The sequence below is a fragment of the Eucalyptus grandis genome, chromosome 1 (assembly GCF_016545825.1).
Source record: "Eucalyptus grandis isolate ANBG69807.140 chromosome 1, ASM1654582v1, whole genome shotgun sequence".
Lineage (NCBI taxonomy): Eukaryota > Viridiplantae > Streptophyta > Magnoliopsida > Myrtales > Myrtaceae > Eucalyptus > Eucalyptus grandis.
Window position 1 is genome coordinate 50913615 of NC_052612.1, and position 20614 is coordinate 50934228.

Genomic DNA, 20614 nt, shown 5'->3' on the forward strand with positions numbered 1-20614 from the left:
TCCGTGCAAACTCGGAGAAATGGATTGTGCCGATAGACCGACATCCTTGGTGAAGAACCAGAACATCACACAAGGGTACCAACAGAAACGCCACGAGGAGGCCGGTTCAATTGCTAACAGGAACCAGAGGCCAATAATGGACAAGCACCAAGCCACTGTGAAGCCCCACATGTCCTCAAGCATCAACTCGATGAAAAATCCAGCAAGTGAGGTTGGGACATGGAAGTTCGAGAAAGAAAGAATGCTTCAAAACTCAAAGGGAATCACGGGGTGCAAAAGACTTTTCACCAGTCGACAAGATGTAAGTGCGAAAGCTATTTAAATTCAGATTATCATTCTAACCAGAAGCTGACTTGGTCATGTGGTTCAATCAGAAGATCGACGGCTCAGATGAGGCTGCAGTGGAAAAGAAACTCAGAGCCTCCGACGGGAAATTACAAGAACATCATCGACAAACACAAACAGGTTAGTAGATTTAGCAAGAAGTTCGGATGTTTCTTAGATCCAGCACATTGTAAATAATCACTCTGTCCGTTCTTTTCGACAGCCAAGAGGCAGCCGATGGTGTTGGCTTTACCTGCTCTCCCAAAGCGACGGGCAAGGTATAAGGGTCTGTGCTCTCGTGAAAGAATCCAAAAACTCTTAGGCAGATGGCGAAGTCACACAGAGAATAAAAAGAATCTTAGGCAGATGGCGCAGTCACGGAGCTGGATCTCATTGTTTTGAACACTAAAGTTCCGAAGCCGAATGCAGCTGCTGTTCGATTCTCCATGTGTGAAAATCTGTGTTTATTACTTCTGGACATGTTGCGTGTTAGTAGGGATGACTCTGTGATAGGAGTTTTTGTTCATGAAACTTGTGCTTAGCTCGTATTATAGCTATGACATGTTGGTTATATAGGTCAATGATGGATAGACATACTACAGAACGGCTTGTAGTGGGCATTAGTCCTCCCACATTTGAAGTTCTTTCTCTGTGAATAACAAATGAATTTTACTCATCAAAAGTTGCGTCTCAATTCACTCATCGAGCCTAAATTGTAGAGAGAAGAGCAGTTATTAATGGGAAGAAAGATGTGCAGTTGGATGCAGGGGAACTGCTGCTTTTGCTCTGTTTTAGGCCATGCTCAAGAGCAGTGTCCGACATACCTCGCATTCGTTTTGCCTGTCTTATAGCTCCTGGAACGGAAATTTCCACATCTCTGCAACCCATCAAACGCAAAGAGGATTTGGATGAAGCAAAGCATGAATTTTTGTAGTCATGACTGAACGAAAGAGATTCATCCAATCTAGTTGCCACGCTCGCGTGTCGTAGATTGCTCTATTCGTCAGTGAAGTTGTCGCAATGGTTGGCTTCTCGGGGAGACCACGTTCGTAGCAGATGGAGATTGCTCCATTTGAGCTTTCGCGAGTTAATTTGATCCCCTTGGTGTCGGCCGAGTTGGTGCCGTGACTTTGGAAGGACTTGGATATGTTGGGGTTGTGGAGATCGTCGCTCAGCTCGGCCAAGGCCGCCAGGAGAATCGCATCTGCTCTGGGCGTTTCGAGGGTTTGTCACTCCACAAGCGATTCCGTGGGTTTCAGAGTTCGCTTGCCGAGCAGTGGTGCGAAATCGGACATTGCTCGGTCTACTTGGCTGATGACGAAGCTCGGTAAGGAAGGGAGGATAGCGGAAGCGCGCAAGGTGTTCGATGAAATGGATGGGAGAGATGAGATAGCGTGGACCACTCTGATATCCGCTTATATCAAGTGTGGGTTGATCGAAGAGGCGCGCAAGCTGTTTGATAGGGTAGATGCCAAGAAAAATGTGGTGACTTGGACTGCCATGCTCGGGGGATATGTGAAGTTGGGTAGAATACGTGAAGCGGAGACTTTGTTTGACGAAATGCCCCATAGAAATGCTGTCTCGTGGAACACCATGATTGACGGGTATGCACAAAATGATCGAGTTGACGCAGCGTTGAAGTTGTTTGAGAGCATGCCGGGGAGGAATGTGGTTTCATGGAATACAATTATCACTGCTTTGGCACAGCGTGGGAGAATTGAGGAAGCAAGGGCGCTTTTTTATCAGATGCCGAGAAGGGATGTAATTTCCTGGACGGCGATGGTGGCAGGTTTGTCTAAACATGGGATGATTGATGAGGCAAGGGAGTTGTTTGATAAAATGCCGGAACGCAATGTTGTCTCATGGAACGCGATGATCACTGGTTATGCACAGAATAAAAGGTCAAGGGAGGCTCTTAATTTATTTGAGAGAATGCCAGAGAGGGATGTGCCGTCATGGAATACGATGATCACAGGGCTTATTCACAATGGAGACATACAGAGGGCCAGGGATTTGTTCAATGAGATGCCCCAGAGGAATGTTGTCTCTTGGACTACCATGATCACTGGGTATGTTCAGGATGGGCAAAATGAAGAAGCACTAAAAATCTTTTTGAAAATGATGGGTGATGATGAGAAAAGGCCTAATCAAGCAACCTTCGTGAGCGTTTTGGGCGCTTGCAGTGATTCGGCAGGTCTTGGGGAAGGAAAGCAAGTTCACCAGGTAATTTGCAAAACACCATACCATGATGATACATTTGTGGCGTCAGCTCTCATAAACATGTACTCAAAATGTGGGGAGTTAGTCACTGCAAGGAAGATGTTTAATGATGGCTTGTGGAGCCAAAGAGATTTGATATCATGGAATTGTATGATCGCAGCTTACGCTCATCATGGATGTGGAAGAGAGGCGATCACTTTGTTCAACCAAATGATAGAATTAGGTTTTAAACCCGATGACTCCACTTATGTGGGGTTACTCTCCGCATGTAGCCATGCTGGTTTAGTGGAGGAGGGCCTAGAGTGCTTCAGCAGACTTGTGCAGGACAAATCCGTGCAGCTGAAAGATGATCACTTTGCATGTTTGATTGATCTGTGTGGTAGAGCTGGTAGGCTGGAGGAAGCTTTTAATTGGATCGAGCAGGTTGTGGACAAGCCATCTGCATGTCTTTGGGGAGCCCTTCTAGCAGGATGCAACTATCATGGGAACACAGAAATTGGCAAGGTGGCTGCGGAGAAGCTTTTCGAGTTGGAACCAGAAAATGCCGGCACATATTTGTTATTGTCTAACATATATGCATCAACAGGGAAATGGAGAGACGCTGCAAGAGTGAGGTCGGAAATGAGGGAGGAAGGTTTAAAGAAGCAGCCAGGTTGTAGCTGGATTGAGGTGGGAAATACGTTTCATGTGTTTGTCGTTGCCGACAAGTCTCATGGTCAAAAGGAGCTTATCTATTCTCTGCTCCGCGATCTTCACTTGAAAATGAGAATGAAGAGGGCTAGTTCTGTACAAAACGATATTGATGTAGCAGACGAGGACTTTTTGGAAGCATGAAAGTCTAGATATTTGCCCTCTCTGTCCAATTGCAACTCTTACTTTGTTTGCTCAGGTTTGAAAAATGGATGACATTCCTGTGGTCATGCGGTAACACGCCCTCCTCAGCCAAGCCAACCGTTAGATTTAGATAATTCAAAACAAAGCATAATGAAATCGTAACATATGTAGGTTGCAAAGCTGCTCATCCATTCAATGTTACTTCTCTTTCGTGTTTCTTGTCTCTTCTCGTCCGGTTGATCAACTTTCCTTCCCTAGAGCATATGCTAAGATGAACGTGCAAATTTTGGTAAAGCATTGGTCATTGCGTGTATCTTTAGCAGAGTCAGCTGTGTCCGAGCTAAGCTTGATTGCTATTAGAGTACTTTGGAAACCAATGCGTCCGTTCCCGCAATACATAAACAATCCGATTACTGCTCTATCTTTTTCAGTGTTCATTGGACACAGTTTACCAGCAGAAGAGTTAGCACAGTTAAGTAGAAGGTAAAAGGTTTCTAGTGTGATTTTAGTCAATTTCTACCTAAGCTGCTTTTTAAGATGCCTGAAGGATCATGCTAGGAATCTCCTTGGGATCGATAGATCTTGGAGCAGACATACAAACTGTTTCCATTAAGAGACCCCTTTCAAGCGCTACCTGTCTGAAAATCTAAAAAAATATGGTAGTTGCTTATACATACATGCGTACGGAGACCCCCTACTTCTCTTGCATCTGCAACAAGTGCCGACTCTTCTCAAATTTTCTACTTGATTAAGGCTTTGCATAAAAGCAGTTATTAATTACTTCAAGTAACTCTAACGATGGAGACTGAGACACTCTTGCAAAAAGGTTTTGGAGCATATACACAAGCTCTGGAGCATCCAAATCTCGTTTCAAAATGCTTCAGTAAAAAACTTAAAAAGAGCAACAATAACCCAGTTTCAGTATCCAGGTAACACAGAGACTATTTTCCCAGCTGAAAATTCCACAGATACATTGGATTTATCATTTCTTGCGAGCCAATGCTGCTGCGACACCGCCTGCTAGAAGTCCGACAGCAGTTGCCGTGATGCCTATTCCGATTACACCATCTGTATTCCAATAGGAGTTATCAGCAAACCTTCAGATATTTTGATGCATTAGAACAATTATCAGGACTAGGTAAATTTTTAATCCATACCCTTAGTGATTCGACTTTCAACAGTCTTTTTGAGTGTCAACGCTTGCCTCCAATCAGGTACAATCTACATACTCAAAGATATAAAGGAATCAAGACATGAAAAGAAGCATGTGAATATAGCTTCATCAAAGAAGAGGGAGCATTTGACAGCTGATCGTCTGATGGAGAAGTACAGTGACCATCCCATATCAATATGAAGCTAAGAAAACCCTTGACTTATAAGCACCAGTAACACTTAAACAACTCACATAAAAAATTCTCCAAGAAAAAAACAAATAGAAATTTTGAGTCAACAAGTTTGCTGTTTAAGTGAGTCAAATCACAATATCGAGGAAAAGCTCGACAGTGAAATCCTTTCAAAGAGGATATCGTTAATAATTATTAACAAAATGATAATGAGTACTAGCTAGTAATCGACAGATTGATAATAATAATTTAACTCATGCATATCTCACAATCTCTTATCTCAGAAGTGTTTAAAACTCCCGTAGTAAAATGTGATCATAATTGTAAGTTTCCATAAACCACAAGAAACAGCTTATTTCAAGCAAAAAAACATAAAGCATACTTGGTACAGAAGACAAGAAACGCAAGTAACTGGAGCAAATGGTTGACTTACTTCCAAACATTGCTGTACAAACTGCAAGCTTTTGGAATACTGACCACTTCTGTAATATCCAACAGCCAGAAGATACAGCTTCTCTCTCTGTTGTAAAGGGGTATTCGTGTTGGCTAAGGAAGCTGAAAACAGATGTCGCCAAATTCAAAATTCAATTGTGCAAGCATTTTATATAAGGTTATTTTAATTTCTAACATCTTCCCAGGTTTGAAGTAGCCTACAAATAATAGCCAGATTCAACCAACATCAAGGTTACAGGTCATAGGAATAACCAAAATATACATCTGCCCCACAAGCCAAGGTTTCCCTTTTCAAGGAATTGTCACTTTTTATTTCTTATATAAACGAAATTCATGAGGTGAACGTACATTTAAATTGGTGCAGATCTCGAGAAATCAACCATCAGGATGGCTTATAAAATGCAACCTAAGAAACATGACACGGTCCTACTGGGAGGAAACAGTCAGACCGACAGAGTAAAAATTCTGATAAAGAGAAATGACCAGAAGTTTTTTTGCCAATTTCATCCAGAGATCATGCAAACAACCTGGTAAAAGAAGACATTTTTCTTGGGCTGATCTAATCCTAATAAATAATCTAGAAAGATGAATTTTTTTGCACAATTTGCAGTGACTTCCAGGAAACAAATTATGATAACAAGATAAAACAGAAAAGACAATCACGGTGCATGTGATTAGATAAATTTTGCATTAAGACTTATGAATGATCTTAATTATCGGGGGTGCTTCACCATGTGCTGATTATTTCTATACCGAAAAACCAAAAGGAACAAAATAAATCTTAAAATGCCATGTGCCATAAGTGAGCTGACAAATAAAAGATATTACTGAGCAACAAGTAAAAGAAAGAAGTTAGAACAGATAATCTATTCACTTGAATATCACACTAGACAGCTACTGCTGCATTGAAAAATACAATTGTTGAGAGCATTGAGCTAGAAAAAAAAAGAAATGAAACAGCGAAGACAGATAACTACCTTCAAGCATGGCTATCCCTCGCTGCACATCTTCTGGTTGTCTAGAATGAACGAGGGCCCATGATAACCTCATTATGCTTTCGCTTTTGAGCTCATCAGAACCACCATTGGCAGCTTCTGCAACATCTCTCTCACAGCCCTGCCAATGTATAATAACTTGACTCAGCAATAGAAAAGCTGAGATACGTAATAAGATCAATCAAACAATCGAGAAGTATGGAAGCAAAGAGAGTTTTGGGTTTGCCTTTAAGGGGTAGGTATAATGATAAACCAAACCACACAGAAAAATAGAATATCCAGATTCACTATAACAGGACATAATAATTAATTAGGTGACAAAAAAAATTGCACTGGGGCAAAAGTAAAGACAAGCAGTAGATCTCAATGACAATTCTTACAACATGAAAGTAAACTCCAATAAGGAAAACCGTCCCCAATATCCGTGGACCCAAGAGATGGCAGGCAAATCCACAATCATTTATACAAGCTACTTGGCTCCTTGAAGCCCAAAACGAAAACAAGGAAGCTTTCTTGCAGAAAATAATCCAAAGAACTTGTTCCCCTGTTCAAGACCGCCACTGGTACACCAATGATATTGTGTGCATTTGTTTAACAAGATACTCGAGCAAAATAGTAAACCATGAAAGCTTGGGATATCGATCAAATTCTCTGATCAATCAAATGCTGAATTCCAACTTCCATCATTAATTTCGAATTAGTTTGTAGAGAAGGAACCTCTATGTAATAGCATAATAGAGGTTCCAATGAGATTCACTAAAAAAAAAATCTTCCAAGAGCTATATCATAAATAGTGTATCATCCAGCTAGCCAAGTATTTGAATGACTAGATTTCTATGTTGCAGTCAGTGGGCAGTAATTTTCAGTATGAGATAGTTATTCTCCTTATTTCTAAGACTAGCAAAAAAGTCACCACAAAGACCAAGAGAATCACCAACTTATGCGGATATTACCATCCAAGAACCTTCACTGGATAAGATAGTAGAAGGCTTCACCCAATTGAGCACGCACAACAAAATAAGTGCCAGTTATAGTAAATACTAAATTTCTGGACAAAAGAAAGGCACATACACTAATTTCCATGACAAGTTTACCAACAATGAACAAATGAATTGTTACGATTTCTATCTTCTTCCAGGATAAACAACCATCAATTAGAAAATCGATTTCCAGAATAGGGACTGGCTTCACTTTTTTATTTTTCCCTTCTTACTTTTCTTGTAGAGTTTGAAACTGGACTTTGATTCATAGTCGAATACCTGAAACCCTTTAAATATACAAGTATTGAGACGTATAGTCATCTAGAATCTTTCCAGAATGTCTTAACGATAAGAAAAGTTTCCTTTCTCATGTACAAAGTTTTGGAGGCTAAAGTACTTAAGCTAAGCCAAACAGCCTTTTCCCTGTGGCCAGAAAAGGCCTGACGAGGCATTGAAGCTCCTTTCCTATTTAAGGTACTACAAAGCAACATTTAGAAAAACCACAACTTTGGCACAGCGCCAGATATTGATCCTTCCCCGCAAAACCTGTTTCGCTGCCTCTGGTCAATCCAACAACTAGGGTTCACCCTGAACCATGAATTCCATTTAAAAGGTGTTGCTTTAGTCTTATGATTAAAGGCACTATGAATTCATGACGCATCAGATCATGGATAACCCAAGATTTTTTTTTTTTTTTTTTTTTTTTTTTTGTGGTCAAAATGGATTACCCAATTTTTTTTTTTTTTTTTTTTTTTGGGTCAGATGGATTACCCGAGTTGACTTTCCTAATTCCTATCAACACCCATTTACTACACCCGGAATCAACCGGTCCCAAGCCGACACGAATCCACGGAAACACCATTCCCCGCGGACGCGCCGTCAAACAGAAATGAAATCAACGGGGGAACCAGTCTCCGGCTTTAAACCTTCGGGTATGACGGTGATCCGGAGCAGATAGAACAGTAGCTCCCACCGATTGCCGGGAGAAGAGACCCGTTCGAATGCACGGGACGATCGAGATGAGATGGGGGAAGAAAGGAAAAGCGCGACTCGTCGGAATGGCGGCAGAGGGAGGGAGGATGGCTTACGACGATGATGTCGCGGTCGCACCAGGGGATCTGATCCTCGCCCTTGAAGAAGCCGCCCACCGAATCGAAGAACCGCCCGATCTTCGCTTCCATTTCCGAATTTCGCAGTGAAAACGCGATCCAGAATGCACAGCAAAACGCGCAACGATGCGCGAGAGAGAGAGAGGGGAGAGGGTTTTAGCTTCTGATTTTTACGTGGAGAGAAAGGGAGAGGCCGGTGCTAAGGAAAGGAGGGTGACGTGGCGTTGCGTCGTTTCGCGGGCCAGGCTGAGCCCGAGCTTTCGTTCAGTTTTTGGGCGGGCCGGGCCGGGCCGGGCCGAGATCAAGCCGTGCTGGGTTTGTCAGGGGTGAATAATTGAGCTGATTCGACTTGAGAACCAGACCGATCCAACATTAGTCGACCCGTCGGTTTCCATTTTCAAGGTAAAAAATTTGAGAATTGGGCTTATTCTATCCCGGGACTGTCAATTCTTTTTTTTTTTGGTCGAAAGTACAATTACTATTCATTTACTTAGGTAAGTTTGGAGCAATTACATCAAAAGTATCGACGCAAAATAAATCAAACAGGGCTGTCAGGAGATTAGTTACCAAATTACTAGGAAGGTAATTCTTTCTTTGGGCTTTTGTAAGCCAGTCTGCTGGTCTGTTGGCTTCTCTGCTGCAATGGGCTACAGAGAAAGGCCCGGGAAGTCCTTTAATTTTGCCTTGATCCAGTCCACAATCGGCGCCACTTCCCATTTGAACTTAGTCGCAAACAGAACCTCTTGCACAAGCAGCATACAGTCAGAGTGTACTTGTAGGCTTTGGTTAGATTTGGTGGAGAAGAAGTCTAGGGTTTCAAAGAGAGCGAGTGCCTCTGCCTGTTCTACCGAGGATGCCGCCACCAGCTTGGAGAAACCGTCGACTAGGCGACCTCGAGAGTCTCGGAAGATGCAGGCGATGGCGCCCCTGTGCTCGTTCTCCTTTGTTCTCCACAAAATCTGATGTCGCGCCTTTGTTCCGGGCAAATGAGGAGTCAATGTTAATTTTCAGTATTTCTGAGGTTGGGGGTTTCCATTTGAGCGTGTGAGCCTCGCTTTTCTTCTCTTTTGTTGTGGTTCTATTCTAGATTGCAAAGTCTTCATGTAAGGCTACTGATTTAAACAGGGTTTGTTGCGGGTGCAAGGGGTTTTGTCCGAAGATGGACCGGTTCCGGTCTTTCAGATGCACCACAAGGTAGTGGTGATTTGGTCAAATTTTGGTGCACTTCGTGGGTCTTCTTTCCTCATGTACAGCCATTCATCAAGTCGTGTTAACCCGATTCTTGTGATTTTGATTTGCAGAGGGGTAGCACTCCATATTTGAGCTGTCCAAAGGCAGAGTAGCAAAGTATGTTCAATAGTTTTGGCTTTCGGTTTGCAGATAGGGCATAATGGATCAGGTACTATTTTCCTCCGGTGCAAGTTGTCCAATGTAGGTAGTGCGTTTTGGCATGCATTTTAGAGAAATTGTTTAACTTTAGGTAGAGTTCCAGAGTGCCAAATATATTCCCAGAGATCTGGCTTTGTTTGGTGAGAGGAAGTTGCTATTGTGGTTTGTGGGTTGGCTGCTCAATTTCTAGTGGTGAAATAGCCACTTTTCACTGTATAGGACCCTGATTTGTTGTTAATCCATACCATTTTATCTTCTGTAGTGGATAGTCCAATAGGGGTAGCAAGGATTTCCTTCACTCTTTGTTCATCAAACAACGACCTTACCATTGTTTCATTCCATTTACCATTCCCTTGTTTTATTAATCTGCCCACTTTCTCTGGCTCATTTCTTGTTGCTGGGCCTCTAATGGGTTCACTTTTTAGCCATTTATCTTCTCTTATCAAAATTTTCTTACAATTGCCAACGGACCACATAACTTGCGGAGATATAGAGTCTCTTCCCAAGACAATGCTTAGCCATCCCCACAAAGGTCGGGAACCTTTTCCAGCTTTCCAGAACTCGCATTGTGAATAGTAGAGGCCCTTCATCAGTTGACTTAAAATGGACTTAAATTGCTGTGAAATACGCCACGCTTGCTTTCCTAACATAGTTTTATTGAAAGCTAGTAAATTTTTGAAGCCAAGACCTCGTTCATTCTTCATAAGTTTCAAAGTTTCCCATTTTTTCCAATGAACCCCAGCAGTTTTGTTACCATTTCTCCACCAGAAATTGGCAATTTTCTTCTCAATTACTTTGCAAATTAACACGGAGATTTTGAAAATGGACATTGCGTATTGCGGAATGGCCTGCACCATTAATCAATATCTCCTTGCCTGCTTTTGATAGCAAGTTGTCCTTCCAACTCTCCAACTTCATGTTAACTCTAGCCAGAATCCAGGCGAAGATATCTTTCTTTGAGCCTCCCCAATCTGAGGGAATTCCTAAGTACTTCTTTGTTTTCTCTATTTCTGGAACTCTCTCAACTCTGCAGCCATATTTCTTCTCAGATTCATTGGGCAGCTCTTGCTGAAATAAATTCCTGATTTGTTTAGATTAATAGCTTGTCCTGATGCAAAACAATATTGATGTAGAATGGCCGCCAAATTCTGACATTCCAGTATAGCAAATGTGATAAAGTGGGGTAGCTACTATTAAGCTTAATTCCTCGAAGTGTACCATCTGCTACTACTTGTTTCATCAAGTGAGATAGGACATTAGCCACTAAGATAAAGAGATAAGGGGATAACGGATCACCTTATCGAATCCCTCATGTAGGCTTGAAAAAATGTTGAGGTTCTCCATTGAAATTGATGCTGAAGGAAACCGTTGAAGTGCATTGCATCACCCATTGCACCCACTTCTCATAGAAACCCATCTTGATCAAGCATTCTTGAAGGAAGTCCCACTCAATTCGATCATATGCCTTTTGCATGTCAAGCTTTAGGATAGCTTGGAACTTACTTTTCCTCTCCCGAGTTCGCAACTTGTAAAGTACTTCCTACACAATTAAGATATTATCTTGAATTTGTCTGCCCCTCACAAAGGCGCTTTGTTCTTCAGCAATAAGGCTTGGTAGCAGATGTTTAAGTATATTTGTCATTGCTTTGGAAATGATTTTATAGACAAAATTGCACAGACTAATAGGCCGTAATTGTTCAAGCTTTTCGGGGTTTGGGATTTTGGGAATAAGGGTAATTTGGGTTCTATTCATATTAGGATTTAGGTATCCAGTCTCAAAAAAATTCCGCACTTCTCTAAAAATGTCTTGGCTTATATCTGGCCAATGATTTCGGTAAAACAACTCATTTAGCCCATCCGATCTTGGAGCTTTAGTAGCCCATAATTGTTGCATTGCAGCAATAATCTCCTCCATTGTGACAGGTTCTACTAACCTTTGGTTCATCATTTTATCGACTGAGGTAGGTATTTGTTGTATGATAGGCTGGAAGTTACGAGACCCCACTGACTCGTATAAATTTTTAAAGAATATCTCTGTCATCTCCTTCAAAGGTTGTTTCTCTTTCACACAATCATCTTCTGCATTCTTCGGCAAAGTAATTATGTTCCCGATTCTTCTCTAAATAGTTGTTGCGTGGAAAATTTTTGTATTTCTATCTCCCCATTTTAACCAGTTAATTATAGAGCGCATACCCCAATACATCTCATCTTGCCGCCATAACTTGTCAATTTCCTGGGTTATCTTCTTTGCTGTCTTGCATTCTTTATCTACTTTAGAGCCATTTGTCAGCTTTTGTAGTTCACTTCTCAGCTAATCTATTCTTATTTTTGCATTAGAGAATATGTTTTTGCTCCACTTTGCCAGCTGTTTTGCCACAATCTGCAACTTTTCCACCGTATTTAGATTTTGGGAGTCGTTTTCAACCCAAGTTTTCTTGACTAAATGCACACATTCCTCATCCTCTGACTAGAATGCTTCGTATCGAAATACCCTCCTCCTCCATTCCTTCCGTGAGTAGAATGATAGTGTCAGAGGGCTGTGATCAGATCCAATGGCTGGTAATGCTATACATTCAGCATTAGGATGTGCTATCCTTCATTCGAAATTACATAATGCTCTATCAAGTCGCTTCTTGACAAATTGTTCTCCTGCTCAGTTGTTTGTCCAAGTGAACTCGCATCCCTTGCATTCTAAATCCATTAAGGAGCATTGGAGAATGAAGTCCCTGAATGCTGTAGGTCGGTAATTTTCTACTCTCTTTTTACCCACTTTTTCCTAGTGATACAAAATTTCATTGAAGTCCCCCAAGCAAAACCAAGGTAGATGATAGTTTACACTTGTTATATATATGGCCTCCCATAACAGTACTTTTTCTTGAAATTCATTAGGAGCATGTACGAAAGTAATATGCATCCTCTGTTGGGTTTCTTTGACTTGGCATTGAACATTTATATAATTTTTTGAAAATGAGTCAATGGATAACACTACCTGGTTGTCCCAGAAAAGGGCCAAACCTCCTGCAATTCCTTCTGGATTCACCAAGAAATTGTTTTGAAATTTCAACCTCCTTCTTATACGTTGCACCTTTTGCTCTTAATTTTTAGTCTTCATTAAAAAGATAGTATTGGGCCTTTCCTAAGTCGCTAGGACTCTCAAAGCTTGAATTGTCAAGGGTGTGTCCAACCTGTGACAATTCCAACTTAATAGCTTCATGGATGATCTGGTAGCTTATTAGGGCTAGCCACCGAAGCCTACTGATTTAACTTCTCTGCCACTTTAATAGGGATTTCCACCAGCTGTGTATTGTCAAAAACTGGTGTTTTTGAAGTTTGTGTGCCTGGGAACTGTCAATTCTACAAAGTTAGTTTCCGGGTATAACTAGTTTTGAGTCAATTTCAAAACTAGTTCTTGGGTGATATCGATTTTGAACTGATTCAAAACTGAGCTTAAATCTCTTATACTTAAGTAGTTTCTACTTTGTTATGTTGGAGTACTTTATTTTGTCTTTTATTTATTTTTTATATGGGAAATTTTTACATTGCAGGTACAAAATGATATGCTTGATTAAAAAAGATTGAAAACAAGAAGGAAAAAAAATGTAGAACGACTCCCGGGTTGATCCTGAAATTGGGTGGATCGATTCCAAAGTCAACCAGTTCAATTCTTTATTTCAAAAGATCAAACCAACTCTACCAAGGTAGATTTCAAGTTTTTAATCTGAAATCTACTTACTACTAGGATGATTAGTTTTTAGGTGACCTTCCCACCTTGATACTTACCATCCCTAGTGCTTAACCACTTGCCAGCTGTGTAGAACAGTAGAAATGATTATCGAATAGGTTCATTCTAAGCCGAGTTAGAATCAAGGAAAGGCAATTTAGAAAGAAAAAATGGCAACTTTGTGAATAGATGCAAGATGTAAACTAATGTCAGGTTCAATATATTTTCGTCATGTGCAACTGAACATTTGCTATTAATACGATACCGTATCCGCTTCCAAGTATTGGGATTTTATGTATGGATTATGTGAAAAAGCCCACCCCCCCCAAAAAATAAAAATAAATAAGAGCACTGGCTTTCATCCATAAAATATATGGAGGTAAAAAGTCGTGGGAGGTAACGTGGCTCCACTCAAGAATCCATTCTACCTCGCTTTTAAGATATTTACTCAAAATTTAAACATGAACTCGAAATTATAGCTTATTTATTTATTTATTAAAAATTATTAAAGGTCAATATGAAATCAAAGATAAATTTGAAATTCTAGTTATTTTCACGTAACAATATTCATATCCAAGCTAATAATGTGTCTCAAGTGCCATAAGCTTTTAATTTCTTTCCCTTTAGAATACGAAAATTGACTTAGACAAATGTCAATAATCAATGCGCTCCAAACATAATCTAAATTTTTTTCTACTTTTTTTAGATGAAAAACCCCGATTGGTATATTTGTGACAAATTTAATCCAAATTAATCCCAAACTAATACATTGGCGATAAATATACCTCAAACTAATTTTTTTATCACTAAAAATTCTATCCTCTATTTATTTTTGTTAAATTTGATTAATATTACGAAAAATCATAAATTAGCACACCTAAAACCTCAAACTAGTACAGTCATATATCATCCAAGTCAATAATTTGACCATAAAATTTAACAAAAACTAATGGAGAATATTGTAATTAAAAAATTAGTTCGAGGTAAATTTGTCAACGATGTTTCAATTTGAGGTTCCTTGTGCTATCTGTTCTTTTCTTTAAGGGTTCATCTTAAACAAGCATGACATTAAATAAGGAAACGTGCTTCCTCATAGAATCAAGATAAGGGCGTTGGATACGAGCGATCCGGTGATGTTTCCTTTCGCAAGATTTCGAAACTGAAGAAGACGGATATGGCTTTGGACTGGAAATCCACATCTGCAACGAACCCAACTAGGGAAGTGAGTTAAACTCTCTCCTCCAACGCTTCTGTACCGTCAACTTTCCTTCTTGATCGCTTCTTGCTCCCGGCACGCTCATCCGAAGTCGTCGCCGCCATGTCGAAGTCACTGGACTACTGGAGAGCGTTCTTCCGAGGGACGAACGCCGACGTCTTCGAATTCATCGACAATGCGATCGCAGTGGCTGCCCACGATCTCCCGGATGATTTTCGGTCGCGGAGGGGACGGATCATGGAACGCCTGTACTCGTGCGAGACTGGCCGGCATGCCCCGAGTGAAGAAAGCGAGGCGAACGGCGACAGTGGGGTTGACGTCGAGCAAGAAGCGGTGGGCATGGACAAGGAGAGCTGTTGCAGTTGTGGCGAGGCCAGGGCATTCGCCGATGAGACTGACGAGCGGTCTCGAGTCTTCGGTGAAGTCCTGAGGATCAAGCAGGTCTTGGACAAGAGTCGACTCGAGGTCAGTAGTCTAATATAACTCTGAATCGGTACCGTCTTTTCGCATGGCGATCTGTTCTTGCCGATGTCTTGTTCGTTCTTCATCATCGATTTCGGATATACATAAATTTTCGGCAACAGACATGCGCGTAGACCATTAGCTGCTGTATTGATCATTGAGAATCTTGAAGCACACGCGATCTTTTACTTGTTTTGTTTCTCGTTTCAGCAGTCTGCTTCGGCACTGTGCGAATCACTGCGAAGACTTCAGTCGATGGCCATTACTCTGGATATCTTGGAGGTTTGAGTGCATACCCTTTCGTATGAAGTTCCTAAAACACAATGCCAGATAGGCTTTTGAGCATCTTGTTTGTCATTTTTCGCCCAATTTCGCTTGTCAACCATGAGTACCTAAAAATTGACCATCTGCAGACGACCAAGATCGGCATAAGTGTCAACAGTCTCCGGAGAAACTGCAGATCGAAGCAGATTGCTCAGCTTGCGCACGGCATCATAGGGTATGGTGTTCCTTACCATTCTCGTCAAGCGTACAAGAATGAATTAGCTCCTGAAAAACATGACATTTACAGTGCTGTCACAGGAAGAAATAGAACAAATCTCACACTGACTGCTAATCAAGCAAATCTTTTCCTTGACGAAAGTCAGAATCTTTAGAACCAGTTTGTACTGATAATTGATGATTATTTCTGGGAACTGCAAATAATTCGATCCGGTTGTTGTATAATCCAAGTCAGAAACACCCTTGTTTGGCATACCAAATGCCTGGTTGATGGTTTGGCATAGATGCTTCAGCAACTTGGTTTTATTCAGTGTCTAAAAGCTTGGATTCTTTTACACTTCGATCCAGTTCTTGTATAATCACTTCTTGATCCTTTTCGCTGCAGACAATGGCAAGCTATGGTGGATCCTGATGGAAGTAAGCAGTCTTTTATAGAGCGCATGGCTTTTTCAGCTGCTGTTGCTTGCCATGCCTTTTAATGCAAGCTGAACTTTTTTTGTGCAGATCCTTGCAACATTAGGGAGAAGAACTCTGCGATCCAGAAACCGAAGCAGAAGCTACAGGTTGTGAAGCCCAACGGGTCCGCGCAAAGTGACTCGAGAACTACTCCTCCTGACGAGATCACGTCGGAGAAGTTCGATAAGGAAAGAAACGCTCAACTGGAAAAGCCGAACAAAGTCGCCGTGTGTAGCAAAAGACGACTCGCCGGTCAAAAGGATGTAAGTAGGAACGGAAGTCTCGAGTTTCGGGTTTATCTTTGCCTCGAAAAACTAACGATGGATCTCTGTTCACTCAGAAGCTCAAGTTCTTGCAGGAGGTTGCAATGGAAATCAAATTTGAAGCCGCCAAGAGGAGAATCCAAGAGCGATATCAGCGAGAAGCAAACAGTAAGTGATTACAGCAAATAAATCTGGCGATTACACTGCTTATTTAGCAGTTGTTACTTTACCATCATCCTTCAGCAAGGATTAGTTTCAGTCTTCATTAGCCAGAAAAGAAAACAAATCCTAGCCCGCGCCGGTTTGGTCACGAACCAAAAAAGATTTGCTTAGAAAAGTTTCATTGTCTTGCCAAATGATTGAACACTGCTCTGCAGAATCTTGTCTAGGAATTAATGGTTACTCCAGGTGGAGGAAATTAAGGTTTTCCATGAACTCTCAAATCTTCGGAATCATGCAATTACTGTTTTTTTTTCCTGGACAGCCAAGAAGCAGCGGGCTATACTAGATTTGAACTTACCCCATCTCCCAAAGCAGGCAGCAAGCGATACGACTCGACGCTCAACCACCGAAAGATCTCATAAGCAGCAGACGAATGGACAGCGCTAAATCCCGTGGTTGTGAAGAACATTCTTCAGAGGACTTCTCCATTCTATTCTCAATAGGCGGAAATTTTTGCAAAATCTGCAGGGACAGCGATCTTGTTCCAGACAGTGTAGACACTACATTCTGAATTTCCGATGACAGATGACAGTTGCATATGTCTGTCCTCTTTATCAGCTGAAAACATAGTTGGATATGCAACAGTTAACTCATTAGTCACGAGGGCACAATGATCTGTTGCTTGTAGGAAATCAAAACTAGTGATTGGTCATCGTTAATTCATTTCCTACAGCCTAATTAATGTTGCTACAGGATACATACACGCTAACGAGGAAGCGTCGTCCACAAATCCTGCAAATGCATACAGAGACCACATTTTGGATTTAAAATCGACTCTGGGATGAGACCGTCTCTACTTGCTCCATAATCTACTCACTTGGGAGTCGTCAGTATCTAGGAACACAAACATTGTCACTTCATTACCACGGCATGAAAATTGCACAGATTCAATCACATGCATTTGCCCCCCACAAAAATAAACGACGAAAGTTCAAAGTTATCATCTGTCGGATATACACAGCTAAGACCAAAACACTCCACGCACCTACACCGAGACAATGTGAAGTCTGTTACCCTGTAGATGAGGGTGATCAATAGCCACTGGCAATCCTATACATATAGTCAATGGGTTAAAGTTTTCATCACAGGGATTTGGTGCTAAAAGGAGAATCTCCCAACTTCTTCATCGTCCTCATCTATTATATCTTCATCCTCCTCAGAGAATCTCTCAAAACCGTCTACATCTTCCTCCTCTTCGTCTTCGTTTTCCTCATCCATCAAATCCTTGTTCTTTCCTTCTTTATCCTTCAACCCTGTGCTCAAAACCACAGTTTCTCCCCCGGTTTTCTCCATATCCTTCCGCAGCTTTTCCATGTTCTGTCTCCGACGTTCTTCTTCCAAGCGCTGTTTCTCTGCTCGTCTCTTGTCAAGTTCAGCCCTACACAAATAGATAATAAACAGTCAAACGGGCAAGAATATTAAGGTAAAGCTACAAAAACTGAAAATTAGTACTAAAGACCATACTTGTAGTTCTCCATGTACTCCTCAGCACTAGCCTCAATGGTCTTAAAGAATTCAGCCATACCAGCACCAGAAATAGCAGAAACTCCAACTGATTTCAAGTTCTTATAGAACTCATCCAGCACAAGTGAAAGACTTCGGGTTAATGTTGATGTATAAGAGTGATCTGAGTCAAGCGCTGTTTGAAATACCTCAAAATCTTCCATCCACTGCAACACCAAGAAAGATTTGCATTCTTTACTACAGCGACGTATCCTCATTGAAAAGGGAACAGAAGCTTTTACTCATACACTGTATCTTATTCCAACTTCTTCACAATTAAAATCAAGAGTCTTATGAACTATAAGATATGCAGCGTACTCTACAGTGGACATCTACGCCACACCTACAAAGAAGGGCACACGATACAGAAGACAACAAAATTGGCACAACCATGTAAGTCAAAACTTCACAAGTATGAAGAGGTTGGAAAAGAGGGGTGACATTAATTGTTCCTACCTCTTCCTAAAAATTTTCGTCCTAGTAAATTCATTGTCTACAGATGTAACTTGGCTTCTTTCAAGTGTTGTGATTTCAATTCCCTAAATAATCGGGGGATCAAGTTTCTCTACTCTGGATCATTTCACAGCTTAAGTAAAAATATAGTCGGAGATTCCAATCTGATGCACATGACCCACTATTCGGCGTAAGATGTGAACAACGTCATTCAAGCAATCAAGCAAATGAACAACACATAAACACTTATTAAAGCGTTTATCCAAGAAAGGCAGTTTCCAGCTCAGTGTTTAATATATAAGAGGAAAGAAGCAAAAGAGAACTTACCTCCAAAGCAAATTGGTGTTGAGCCACATCAGTCTTATTAAATGCCAACACCATAGGCAACCTGGTTTTGTAGAGGATACTACAAGCATAGAGCATATTGCTCATAAAAGTAACAGGACTTTCTGATCGAGGTGTGTCAACTACATAAGCAATAACAGTAGGAAAGGTGGAAGCAAATGCTTCTGTTATAATGGCTCCTGAAGCAGACCACGTGAAAATCTCAATTTGACCTGGAGTGTCCACTAGAACATAATCAAGCTGATCTGCTCGCTTCTCAATAACCGATACGACCTGGTATTTGGATAAAGAAGACACGAGATCATTATTATCATAAAGAAAAACTGGAAAAGAAGAAGAAGAAGAAGCTCGTGACAATGGCAACCCGATATAACACAACTAATGGAAAGTTGTACAAGGCAAACACGGTCTACATTTACTTATTTTCCTAAGTTTTACCTCATCAAACTTTGTGGCAAAAAGGTTAAGTGATGTGAGAATGCCGCCATTAGGCCCAAGATTGAACTGCTTCATCACTTCTTTATACTTAACGGTGTCTCTTATATCGATATTGGCACCAAATGGGAGGGTCATTATTGCAGGATCAAGGTTAATGACATAACCCCGGATATTCGAGGCTTGCGTGTGGCAAACAAGCCTGTGCAGAAACGTCGTTTTTCCGCTGCCTACACGATTTATATCATCAATAAGGTACTCGCTAGAAACAAGAGAACAAAATTTACAATTTCACTAACTTGAGGCAGCCGACTTTAAAAAAACTCACCTGCCATGCCGATAACAATGATGATGACAGGCTTTCTCTTGAATGGCATTCCTAGCTGCCCAGGCGACGACTCCGCAATGTTCAACTTCTCCAGCGACTCATTAAGTTCCTCCTTTTCTTTTCCCTTCGTCTTCAAACAGCATCGAAAGTAACATGAGGACACATCAAGCCAAAGAAAAACCGCATAAGCTTAACAATCGAGACGGAGAAGAATCGCCCACCTCCACGCCCGAAGAGTCTAGGGTGTCCATTGGCACCGAAGCGCCTTCATCAGCAGACTTGATGTCCATACCCTGAGCACCGGAATCGACATCCATTATCCGAAACCTCGCGCCGACCTAGCTCCGGAGAAAACGCCGCTCCGCTCCGCTCTGCTCTGCTCCCCAGTCAACTGATCAAGAACAAAAACGAACACTCGGTCATTGGAAGCAGCTCGAGAACCTACCAAAGCGTCGCTCCCGACGCTAATCAAAAACCTAGACACATCGTCCCTCCTACTACTAAACTCCGCGATTCCAGAAACAACCCCATTACAAGCTTCGCCCCCGTACAAGAGCTCAAGAAAAAGACGACCGTCGCAGGGATTAGGTTTCCGTCAAACCGTGCGCTCCTATCGGCGGACGGAACACCGAGAGCCGAGGACCAAACAACGGAGGCGACTACTCAGCCTCGCTCCGGCGCGGCGGAATTTAACCGCCGCCGCCGCCCCGCCGCCGCCGCCGCGCCAGGGGAGGGGGAACGCGAAGCGCGCGAGGAGAGAAGGAGGGAGGGGGGAAGCTTACTCGGACCGTTCGTCGCCGAAATCGCAGGTCCACCTCCTTCGAGCGAGAGAGCGGGAGGGTTTTGGCAAAACGTTTGTTTCAGGGAGGTTCTACTGACCGAGCATCCGAGACTGGAAAAGCCTTTATGATGCCCCGGCGGTGGCGGCATAGCCCGAAAAGCCCGCCCGACCGGCCCGCAAATTTTTGGCCGAAATGGACTATTCGTTCCACGAAAAATAAATAATTAAAAAATGCTTTTTTAAAAAAAAACTGATTATATCTTTAACAGAAATAAATGAAT

At 41.7% G+C, this 20614-nt stretch overlaps 5 protein-coding genes across 5 annotated transcripts; 3 read left to right on the forward strand and 2 right to left on the reverse strand.

Moving 5' to 3' along the window:
* The first annotated feature begins 700 nt into the window (after positions 1-700).
* LOC104425365 (pentatricopeptide repeat-containing protein At2g35030, mitochondrial) lies at positions 701-3462 on the forward strand. The gene has a single exon (XM_018864698.2). The coding sequence runs from the start codon at positions 1471-1473 to the stop codon at positions 3376-3378; it is 1908 nt and encodes a 635-aa protein (XP_018720243.1). The 5' UTR covers positions 701-1470; the 3' UTR covers positions 3379-3462.
* Positions 3463-4106: 644 nt separating this feature from the next.
* Positions 4107-8439, reverse strand: LOC104425364 (mitochondrial fission 1 protein A). The gene is made up of 5 exons (XM_010038044.3): positions 8238-8439; positions 6152-6290; positions 5155-5276; positions 4536-4599; positions 4107-4446 (listed from the first exon to the last, which is right to left on the reverse strand). Exons 1-5 carry the CDS (start codon positions 8328-8330, stop codon positions 4361-4363), a joined length of 504 nt encoding a protein of 167 aa, XP_010036346.1. The 5' UTR covers positions 8331-8439; the 3' UTR covers positions 4107-4360.
* Positions 8440-14686: 6247 nt separating this feature from the next.
* Positions 14687-15702, forward strand: LOC120287550 (probable mediator of RNA polymerase II transcription subunit 26b). Its single transcript, XM_039300385.1, has 3 exons — positions 14687-15049; positions 15257-15328; positions 15460-15702. The coding sequence occupies exons 1-3, from the start codon at positions 14687-14689 to the stop codon at positions 15700-15702; spliced, it is 678 nt and encodes a 225-aa protein (XP_039156319.1).
* Positions 15703-15938: 236 nt separating this feature from the next.
* On the forward strand, positions 15939-17042 carry LOC104427442. Its single transcript, XM_039302493.1, has 3 exons — positions 15939-15964; positions 16052-16434; positions 16751-17042. The coding sequence occupies exons 1-3, from the start codon at positions 15946-15948 to the stop codon at positions 16772-16774; spliced, it is 426 nt and encodes a 141-aa protein (XP_039158427.1). The 5' UTR covers positions 15939-15945; the 3' UTR covers positions 16775-17042.
* A 277-nt stretch (positions 17043-17319) lies between these two features.
* LOC104425362 (GPN-loop GTPase QQT2) lies at positions 17320-20462 on the reverse strand. Its single transcript, XM_010038043.3, has 7 exons — positions 20335-20462; positions 19774-19943; positions 19553-19682; positions 19228-19454; positions 18772-19062; positions 17953-18158; positions 17320-17866 (listed from the first exon to the last, which is right to left on the reverse strand). The coding sequence occupies exons 2-7, from the start codon at positions 19867-19869 to the stop codon at positions 17587-17589; spliced, it is 1230 nt and encodes a 409-aa protein (XP_010036345.2). The 5' UTR covers positions 19870-19943; positions 20335-20462; the 3' UTR covers positions 17320-17586.
* Between the last annotated feature and the right edge of the window lie 152 nt (positions 20463-20614).